The sequence below is a fragment of the Orcinus orca genome, chromosome 12 (genome assembly GCF_937001465.1).
Source record: "Orcinus orca chromosome 12, mOrcOrc1.1, whole genome shotgun sequence".
NCBI lineage: Eukaryota > Metazoa > Chordata > Mammalia > Artiodactyla > Delphinidae > Orcinus > Orcinus orca.
This window is the reverse complement of record NC_064570.1, coordinates 78775643-78786449: the sequence shown is the minus strand read 5'-3', so window position 1 is coordinate 78786449 and position 10807 is coordinate 78775643. Positions and strand designations below refer to the sequence as shown.

At 42.4% G+C, this 10807-nt stretch overlaps 1 protein-coding gene across 5 annotated transcripts in view; it reads right to left on the bottom strand.

Moving 5' to 3' along the window:
* Positions 1-1519: 1519 nt before the first annotated feature.
* SLC17A5 (solute carrier family 17 member 5) overlaps positions 1520-10807 on the bottom strand; it is a 59038-nt gene continuing 49750 nt past the window's right edge. For 4 of the 5 annotated variants that reach the window (XM_033428621.2, XM_004270110.3, XM_033428622.2 and 1 more), the window contains exons 10-11: positions 6269-6359; positions 1520-2901 (exon numbers count right to left, since the gene is read on the bottom strand). In XM_033428621.2, coding sequence (XP_033284512.1) covers positions 2764-2901; positions 6269-6359 — 229 coding nt within the window. In that variant the 3' untranslated portion in view covers positions 1520-2763. The remainder of the gene's footprint in view (positions 2902-6268; positions 6360-10807) is intronic. The other variant, XM_049695436.1, reaches the window with a different exon arrangement.

Below are 10807 nucleotides of genomic sequence, written 5' to 3'. Positions count from 1 at the left end.
CAAGTTTAAAACAAAGCAAAAAACTCAAAATTAATAAATAATATGGTGTTTTAGTGGATCAAAGGAAGAGACCACATCTAGATCACAGAGGGTAGAAGAAATCGAGGGTCCTGAAGCAGATGGGGATGAAGTGCAAACTTCCAGGCTCAGGGAAGGACGTTCGTAAAGCTATGGAGGGGGAGGGGAAAATGGAGAGTGCAGGAAGTCCCCGGATGTAGCTGAAACAGGTGTGGGAGATGAGGATGGAGCGGACCGAGCCTAGGAGTGAGCAGGGCAGGCTGCTGGGCTAAGGGATTGATTCCTGGGTGGGCAAAGGGAGGTGCGGGGAGCGGGTTCACCTCGGGGGAGCATCCTGATCCGGGAGAGGGGATGCATTGTACTTGGACCAATGACCCAGCACAGGTGGGATGCTGGACAGAAGAGGTTCAGACTAAAGGCAGTGAGACCACTTAACTTTTCTATTCCAGGTGGAAACAAGAGCCGCAAAGATCTTATTTAGGAGATGGCCAGAGGGATTTTTTTTTTTTTTAAAAAAATCCGGAGACTTTAACGAACTGGAATGGAAAAGACAGATGGTTAATTATACACAGGGTCGAGGGTGAGGTGGGAGATGAGGGAAGAGGAAGGATAAAAAATGACTCCAAGCCCGAGCCTCAGTGACAGGAGTAAGGAGAGTGGCAGGAACAGCTGGTTTCATTGGGGGTGAGGCGTGAGGGTGAGAGCGTGAGGCTGGATTTAAACCTCTCAGGTGCAGTGAAGACAGCTCGCTGGGCATGTCCGTGGTGCAGTGCAAAGCCTGGGGGTGATCACACAGTAGTAGCTTGAGCAGCAGGTGTCTTGTTTTTTTAAATGATGTTTTTATTTGAATAGGTTATACTGTCACATTTGGCAAGGTGAAAATGAATTCCCCGTCCCAGCCCTGGTTGCCTATTTTTTCTCTCTAGAAGGAACCACTGTTTCCAGTTTCTTGAGGATCATTCTAGAAATATTACATACATATGTTTTGTGTGTGCGTGCTGCGCTGTGCGGCTTGTGGGATCTTAGTTCCCCAGCCGGGGACTGAACCCGGGCCATGGAAGTGAAAGCCCCGAGTCCTAACCCCTGGGCCACCAGGGGATGTGTGTGTTTTCATGCCCCCAGGAGGGTTAGGTATTTTTGTTTTTTTAAAGGCTAGAAGGCTTGTATGTCTTTGAGACAGAAGGGAAAGAACAAGAAGAGAGGTGGAGACTGTGCAAGAGGAGTTACTGAAGCAAGGTCTGGAGGAGGTGAGAGGACATAATCAGGGATGCAGGCATATGCTTTAGCAGGAGGAGTTGACCCATTTCAGAGTCAGGAAGGGCAGGCTGATGGCAGTAGAGGTTTCTGATGCTGCATCACTTAGAGGACCTATGTATCCTGGCTGAATGGTGGCAGAGATGTGGGTAGAGGTAGATCAGTGGTTGAGGAGGATGAAAGGGAAGATATAAAATAGCCACTGTGGCTACTAGAAGGTGTCACAGGGCTGTCAGATCTAAAAAGAATCAATCCAAAAAGGTTTATTTTGATAATTTATAAAAGAAAAATCACCATAGCAACTTAAAGTTATTTACAGATTTAAAAATAAATTTACAGAAATGTGTACACGTCATATTACATTAAATAGCTTTAGTTAAGATGTTACAGGTAGTGTTGAACATACACAACAAAACGTAAATCAAGTTCCAAACCACATAAATGCCCTCGAAGCACGCTCAAAAACCACTGGACGATGGCCCAGGAGAAACTGGCAGAATGAGCTTTCAGAGACCAGCAGTAAAGACGGTCACCCCACTGGTTGCAGGTGCTGCGGAAGTAAGAGTCACCCTAACCTTGAGCTGCGACCAGACACTGACACGTAAGACAGAGAGAAAACATGTGAGAGTGCTTTTTTTAAATTTAATTATCCTGGTGGAGCTCATAGAACACAGGACTTGAAAATTTATACTCTGATCCCACACGAAGGTGGGATGATGCTACTTGTGGCTAATTGGGCATCATACTTTCTTTTGCAGGTTACATGGCAGGCAGTCTTCCAGCGTGCTGGGAAGGGATGGGTGAGGGGCACGGAAGCCATGGCTTTGGACTGCGCTGTCCCTGCCGGCTCAGGGCTTCAGCCACTCGTTAACAGCCCCAGGGGAATGACACCATCCAAAGCCTTGGCGCTGACCCTGGTCTTGGATGCTGCCTCTGGTAAGTGCTGGGCACTGTCCCTGCAGCCAGAGAGGGAACGCCTGGCAGCGGCCTGGGCACGCTCCCCTCAGTGAAGTTGCCAGGCTGAATGATACAGTGGCTGGCAGCTCCGTGGAGATGCTGAAGTTTGAGAGCTAAGTGTCAGGGAATGTTGATGACAGATAAGTTTCTGAGGAAAGTGTACAAAAAAAGGTGTTTACCAGGACCTGAGAATTACTATCCAGCTTAAGCAAAGGTATAGAGGGGTCCGTTTCTGCTCGTCCCTTTAAGTATGGTCTTGAAAATAAACAGAACTCCCCTCTTTCAGATTGCCTGACTTGCAGCCAGGTATGTGACCCTGAATTGTAAGTTCTAGCAAATGTGTTATTAATAATTAAAAACAGCTAATTTTACGAATCTGGCAACTAGTGACATTTCATGATTACAGGCCTTAAAAATTTAATACAGTACGATTTTTTCTTATATATAGATTGCTTACACATTAAAATATCAAAGGCACTGCTAGGTTACATGATAAACAAAAATACATCGAGACAGGATTATTTATTGGTTCCTTCAGTTTCTGGGTCCACCGTGATCCCTAACAGCCCAGTTTTGTACTTCGCCTTTGGAGAACAGTGTGAAGGTAATGGCGCCAAATACGTTGACAGCAGCAGCAAGGCAGAAAACAGTTTGCCATTCTCCAACAGTGTTCTGCAGAGAAGGAAAGAAAAAATGCAAATGAAAAAGGATTTTGTTTGTGGTCCGCTTTAAAAAAAGGTGGTGTCACAAGATTGTTTTTATATGGCAGTAGCATTATTCATAAAAACTGGAAACAACCCAAATGTCCATCAACAGTGAGATGGTGGCATGTGTGTTCCACGGACTACTTACAGCAACGACAACGAATGACCCACAACGACATCGATACGCCTCACAAACAAAGAGCGCACACTGAACGATTCCACTGATATACAGCCCATAATCTACGGTGTTAGAAAGGAGAGTGGTTCCTCTTGGTGGGGGTGAAAGAGAAAGGAAGGGCTACCCGGAGGCTTTGTGAGGGAGATAACGTGCTGTTTCTTGATTGGGTGGGCACTGGTCACACAGATGTACTAACTTTCTGAAAATCTGTCCAGCTTGTGTACTTAGGATTTGTGCATTTAAAAAATGCATGTTACACTTCAATAAAAACGTTTACTAAAAATAAAACATTGGCATGTCCTCAACTCATGTGTTACGAGGAAAGTATTAGTATTATGCCTGCACATCATCTCCCAAGTTCTCAGGTATGGGGTGTCAGGGGCAGATCAAGTAAGGATGAGTTAAGATGGACACAGGTTCAGCCTGGCCTGAAAGATCCTGCAGGGCTCTTGAATGGCACACAACACAGAACATAGATGGGATCTGTCGGTAAGAGATCAACAAGACACAGTGTGTAATCCAGTGGTGTAAAAATATCCAGTAGTTATCTAAACCTCTGGGTCGTGTGGCTATCTTTAACAACGTTTTTTTTTGGATTTTCACAATTTCAATGTAACCAGAGTGCTTCACTTGCAGCAGTTAGAAAAGAAAAAACCGGGCAGCTGAACTGGCAATGAGGAAGAAAAAGGAAAGGCACCAGCAAGTTGGCATGAAGTCACTTATGCAGGAAAAAAGGAAAAACACGGAGAAAGAAAGGAGTACTCTGTGGTCAATTATACTTATCTGAGATGAATGTATTCCGGTGGAAAAAAAAATCTTAGAAACCATCTTAAATTTTAGGGACTATTTAGATATGCTTGCTAACAACGTGTTACCATCCTAGAGCAGAAGTCAGTCAGTAATTACTAATTACTAATTACGGTCAGTAATTACTAATTACTAATCATATACCCGAGAGACGGGTTTAAGACAGCTTCTTAGGATTCTAAGAAAGAGCTGCTCTGTGTGATCTGCTGGATAAAATAATACCCCAGTGTTACCTGGAGGCAACGGGTGACTTAAAAATCAATCAACTGTACCAGAAATCACACAAAGCTCCTGGTCTGTTTTTTAACAAAAACTCCACCAGTTTTTAGAGAATGCTGTTTGGTCTGTAACGGAATTGAACCTCAGACACACTTTGACCTTTATTTCATCATTATTATTATTATTATTTGGCCACACTGCGAAGCTTGTGGGATCTCAGTTCCCCGACCAGGGACTGAATCTGAGCTACGGCAGTGAAAGCGACAAATCCTAACCACTGGACTGCCAGGGACTCCCTACTTCATTATTTATTTATAATAAATAAATAATTATAAAGTGCGGTAAACTTTAATTGTAAGCAATTACAATTGTACAGGTAAATGTGTTTCTCCTTTTTAAAAATAATGGCCTTTTTTAATAACATTAAACAAATGCTGTAACAATAGATCTGAAATCCAGTTCAGTTCCCACTTTACAAACGTTCAAGACTTGAATTCAGGAGTCCAGATCTTCCCAGCAGAAGTGCCAGGACTAGTGATAATGAATGAAATTACTCGTGGTAGTGTGCTGACTTAGGTTCCTGTGTTGCCACAATGCTCCATGAAGATAAGGGTAAACATCTGTGATGGGACATACTGAGCGGCCCCAACATTCCTTTCTGTTAAGTGAGAGAAAATGAGGCACTGATTCACTTGAGTAAGGAATTAGAAATGGTAGAGCACCACCTGCAGTGAACACCCCCGTGTCTGAAGTCCAAGTATTTGGTAATAAGACAATTTGTAGGCATATACTGAAATTCTAAGGATTAGATAGTGTTAATTCCATCACAGAGACAAAACAGAAAATTAAGTCTCTTTTAGAGGTTAAGTCAGCCTCTTGAAGAACACATTTCACTAGTCCTTTAGATTTTCTTAAGCAGTAGAAAACTGGAGTTGGAAAGGGCCTTTGAGGTCGCTGAATTTGATTTCTTACACAATATAACTCAGTGTCTCTGCTTCAGGCCACACAACCCCGGGCCCGCCGTGTTTCTGGGGCCTCAGTGCCCTGACACAGGCTGGATACCAGCCCTTCCCACACCCTGGCTCACTCCTCCAGGCTCCTTCCCCACAAACTGGTTGTTCCCTCCTCTGTGTCCACAGCAAGAGCATACATTTTTTCTGCAGCTTTGTCACACTGTACTTTCATTACATATAATCTCTATTTTTTTTTTTTTTTTTTTTTGCGGTACTCGGGCCTCTCACTGTTGTGGCCTCTCCCGTTGCGGAGCACAGGCTCCGGACGCGCAGGCTCAGCGGCCATGGCTCACGGGCCCAGCCGCTCCGCGGCATGTGGGATCTTCCCGGACTGGGGCACGAACCCGTGTCCCCTGCATCGGCAGGCGGACTCTCAACCACTGCGCCACCAGGGAAGTCCTTTTCCATATAATATCTAAATAATGAATTTCTCAAGTGTAGAATCTTATAATTTTGCCTTTGAATCCTTAGTATCTGTCACAGTAATAAGCACTCAGGAAATGCCAGTTGAATACATGTTTGACCGTTTCAGGGCTCACTAACTCAAAGGGCAGCCCGTTCCACACAGTAACAGCTCTAAACAGAAAACTTGCCTATTGTCTCCTCGTACCTGCTCTCCATCTGGCTTTGTGGAACTACCGAGAATAAGTCACCATCTTTCAAATCTGTGAAGACACCTATACGTCTTCCTAAGTATTCTGCTCTTCTAAACGTTCTGGATTATTTCAACTGTTCCTGTTCATTCTCACCTGATTTCCTGACACTTTCGTGGTTCCATTTCTGGAATAATTCTACATTGCCAATTTTTATTTGTTCAAACCAAAGATACAAGTTATTTATCTGGTATAATATCACAACTTTTAAGTACTTGTGTGGTTTCAGTTACAAGATCTTCATTTAACTTAGTTCTGTTGTTCTGTCTAAAATTGAAAGTGTTCTTTGAAAATATACTTTCCCACCTATTACGGTATTTAGCTTTTTGTTGCTGTAAATAATTGCATGAGAATAGACATTCAGAATTTTATCCTTAATTAAAATATACTCAACTTTGACACAGGTGTGCAGCTTCAAATGAACTGTTTAGAGCTTTTCAGTTTATAGGCAAATTATCTACTTACCTCAGGGGTCAGACTTCTAGCAATGATGGGACCAATCATTCCAGGTATAGTGGCAAAGGTATTTGTGATGCCCAGGAGGATACCAGCATACCTGCAGAAACATTTTCATAGGGGTTTATAATTGTGTTACACATTTTTTTGGGGGGCGGGGGGCACTGCGCAGCTTGTGGGATCTTAGTTTGCCAACCAGGGATCGAACCCGTGCCCCCTGCAATGGAAGCGTGGAATCCTAACCACTGGACCGCCAGGGAATTCCCTGCATCACACATTTAAATAGCTTCTGTCCATAGATAGCTAGACCACTCCCAGGCTGTATTCTTGTGAAATTTTATGTCTAAATGAAACGTCTTACTGAAATAGGACTAAATATTTGGGGAGTGAAAAACTTACATTTCAATAGTTTTAACATCATATAGAGAAACACAGCCATTGAAATGATCCCTTTTACAGTGAAATAGAAAAGTGCTGAGATATGATTTTCATACAAGGCTGTATCTAGATAGGAAGCTTCATGTGCCTTAAAATTTTTTAAGTTAAAAAGAGAATTTAGGGCTTCCCTGGTGGCGCAGTGGTTGAGAGTCCGCCTGCCGGTGCAGGGGACACGGGTTCGTGCCCCCGTCCAGGAGGATCCCACATGCCGTGGAGTGGCTGGGCCCGTGAGCCATGGCCACTGGGCCTGCGCGTCCGGAGCCTGTGCTCCGCAACGGGAGAGGCCGCAGCGGTGAGAGGCCCGCGTACCGCAAAAAAAAAAAAAGAGAATTTATTTCCTGATTACAAAATTTATGTCATTGTTAAAAATTTTTTTAAAATATTACAAAGAAAGTAAAATTACTTATAATCCTTCTATATAGAGATAATCAACATTAATATTTTGGTAAATATCCTAATTATTTTTTTCTGTATATATTTTTAATATATTATAGAAATGAGATCATACTGAACACACAATTTCACAACTTACCTGTTCAACTTATTATGTATCTTCTTGTCGCTAAATCCTTGCACACTGTCCCAGAAATAGACAAGTTGGGTTTATATATATTGTAGTGTATGACAAAAATGCATTTTGAACTCTGTCTTTTCAGAATCTTTACTGTCCTCAAAGCTAGTACTTTGTGTTTTAAGAGGTACTCGTTCTCTAATTCAAGTTTGCTAATTCTGACTCCATAGTCTCCCTGAAAACTCATGTTTTATTCCCCTTTATTATTTCCAGTAGCCAGTGCAACATCTATGCTCATTCAATATGTGCTGACCACAGAAGTGCGTGTGACCCACAGGTGTTCAGGCCCACGCGTGGTCCTGTGAGGCTGCACTGCAATGACTGCTGAAGCTTGTCCCGTGGAGACAAGCACCCCTTCTGCTCTTTGGCGCCAAAGGGTCGTACAGTATGCAACATTTCGGATTACATGCTAGGGTCGCTGAACATTATTTTAAGTTGTTGTGTGTATCGATAGTTGTGTGTGTCAATTGAAGAACCTGGGATTTTGTCCTGTAGATGGACCTACATTCTGGAGTTTGTAGACTGAGGCATCATTTAACATGGAGTTATGTCCCCTGTATTTCCTGCACACTGGTAGTATCTAGACTCGAGGTCCTAAAGGGTTCATTAGATTTACGTTTGATATTTTTAGCAAGAAAACGTAACGGTGGTGGTGGAGTTAAAAACTAGTTAAGCACGGACTTCCCTGGTGGCACAGTGGTTGGGAATCCGCCTGCCAATGCAGGAGACACGGGTTCGGGCCCTGGTCCGGGAAGATCCCACATGCCGCAGAGCAACTAGGCCCGTGCACCACAACTACTGAGCCTGCGCTCTAGAGCCCGCAAGCCACAACTACTGAGCCCATGAGCCACAACTACTGAAGCCCGTGCGCCTAGAGCCTGTGCTCCACAACGAGAAGCCACCACAATGAGAAGCCCGCGCACCGCAACGAAGAGTAGCCCCCGCTTGCCACAACTAGAGAAAGCCCGCGTGCAGCGACAGGGACCCAAGGCAGCCAAAAATAAATAAATTTATTAAAAAAAAAATTAGTTAAGCAAGTAAATGGCATTTATTAACTTATCACCTAGGTATATTCAAAGTCCAATTAGAGCTTTTAATTGTTTAATGAGATAATCAGTATTATAAAATTGTGGTCCAAATGAAAGAAACTTGATGTTTATTAGACCATATAGTCTTATTGTGGGATAATACTATTTCTATTAGGGTTTAGGATCCTCTATACCTTGGTTGCAGACTACTTATCTGAAATTCCTCTCCCCATTTTAGACATGGAAAAGTGCCCGCAATGGACTGAATTGTGTCCTCCCCCAATCCATACCTCCAATGTGACTGTATCTGGAGACAGGGCTTTTAGGAATTAATTAAGGTTAAATGAGGTCATAAAGGTAGGGTCTCAACCTAATAGGATTGGTGGCCTGCCAAGAAGAGGAAGAAAGAGAGATCGGGCTCTCTGTCTCTGTGAGCATATATGGAGGAAAGGCCACGCGTGAGGACACAGTGAAAAGGTGACTGTCTGCAAACGAGGAAGAGAGCCTTCACCAGAACCTAACCCTGCTGGCACCCTGACCACGGACTTCTAGCCTCCAGAACTGTGAGAAAATCAATTTCTGTTTTTTAAGCTACTCAGCCACCTGGTGTTTTGTATGGCATCCTGAGTTGATTGACACAGTGCCTAAATAAAATATCCTGCTGAGCTGAATTCAGTTATCTATAAACATCACAAATTTTTATGTTGAAAACTCGTGCACACAGGGTACAATAACAAAACCACGTGGCACAGATCTTTTTCGCTTATGCCCTTTAGGGAGCTGATCTTAAATTAACCAAGCTTGGCAGAACCTGTCCTTTTTTTTTTTTTTTTTTTAAAACCATTAACACCTTGGCAGTAGGAGGAACCGACTGCAATGTTGCCAGGCCTTTTCAGTGACAGATATTAAGTGCAGATGAATGCTGCGAAATTCTAAATGTCAGCACCAAGAAGCTCATTCAAGTATTTGTATTACACTTGGCCAGGAAAGGCCATGAAAGATTGATGAGAGCCTGGAAAAAAGAACATGTTGTATGGACTCAGTCTGGATTCTGTGCTATTGGAGTCCTAGAATTCTGTGGGCTTAATGGTTAAAAATCTATCCAAATCCCTTGAATCTGGGCAACAAAATTATCCATAGAAAATATCTATTTTAGTCTACAGAAGAAAAGGCTTAGAAAAATACCATGTAGACATATATTTATATGCTAAGAGGAATACTGACTGCCTACTGAAAAACCTTAGGTCAGGCAGGGTTCTAAGTATTTTATATAATTTATCCCACTTTAATAGTAAAATGAACCCCAACAGGTAGGGATTATTATCTATCTTCATTCTATAGGTAAGAAAGAGAGACTATAAAATGTTACCCAATTTGCCTGATTCCAAACCCCTACTTAATATTGGGATGTTATAGCTATAATGTTGGGGCTTGTGGTGAATGAAAAACTAAGCAAGAGAAAACTGATCTTTCCTACAGACTGAATTCAGTGATGACTGTTTTCAATAAGGCAGCATTATAGATATATAAAATGTCCATCAACAGATGAATGGATAAAGAAGATGTGGTACACATATATACAATGAAATGTTAATCAGCCATAAAATAGAATGAAATAATGCCATTTGCAGCAACATGGATGGACCCAGAGATTGTCATACTGAGTGAAGTAAGTCAGACACAGAAAAGACAAATATCATATACCGCTTATATGCGGAATCTAAAAAAAATGGTACAAATGAACTATTTACAAAACAGAAATAGAGTCACAGATGTAGAAAACAAACTTATGGTTACCAGGGGGTAAGGGGGGAGGAGGGATAAATTGGGAGATTGGGACTGACATATACACACTACTATATATAAATAGATAACCAATAAGGACCTACTGTATAGCACAGGGAACTCTACTCAATACTCTGTAATGACCTATATGGGAAAAGAATCTAAAAGAGAGTGCATAGGGAGTTCCCTAGTGGCACCGTGGCTAAGACTCCATGCTCCCAATGCAGGGGGGCCCGGGTTCAATCCCTGGTCAGGGAACTAGAGCCCACATGCATGCCACGACTAAGAGTTCACATGCCACAACTAAGGAGCCTGCCTGCTGCAACTAAAACCAATGCAACCAAATAAATAAATAAATATTAAAAAAAATGAGTGGATATATGTATATGTATAACTGATTCACATGAAACTAACACAACATTGTAAATCAACTATATTCCAATAAAAATAAAAAAAAAACCTATAGTCTCCTTGAGGATAGAATCTGGGTCTGCCTAGGACACATACCACTTTGGACAGTAGATGCTCAGTTAATATCTGTTGAATAGATTTTTTAAAATGATGTTTTATTTTCCTGCAATTTATCTACTATTCTCAGAGTAAGGGAGGAAAAGGATGAACCAAACCAAATTGTTGAGTATGAAGATACTCCTCAAATGTGCAAGAAATACATCCCTCACCCCACCGCCTCACTTGGATACAGCCAATTCTCATCACAGTTTCCAA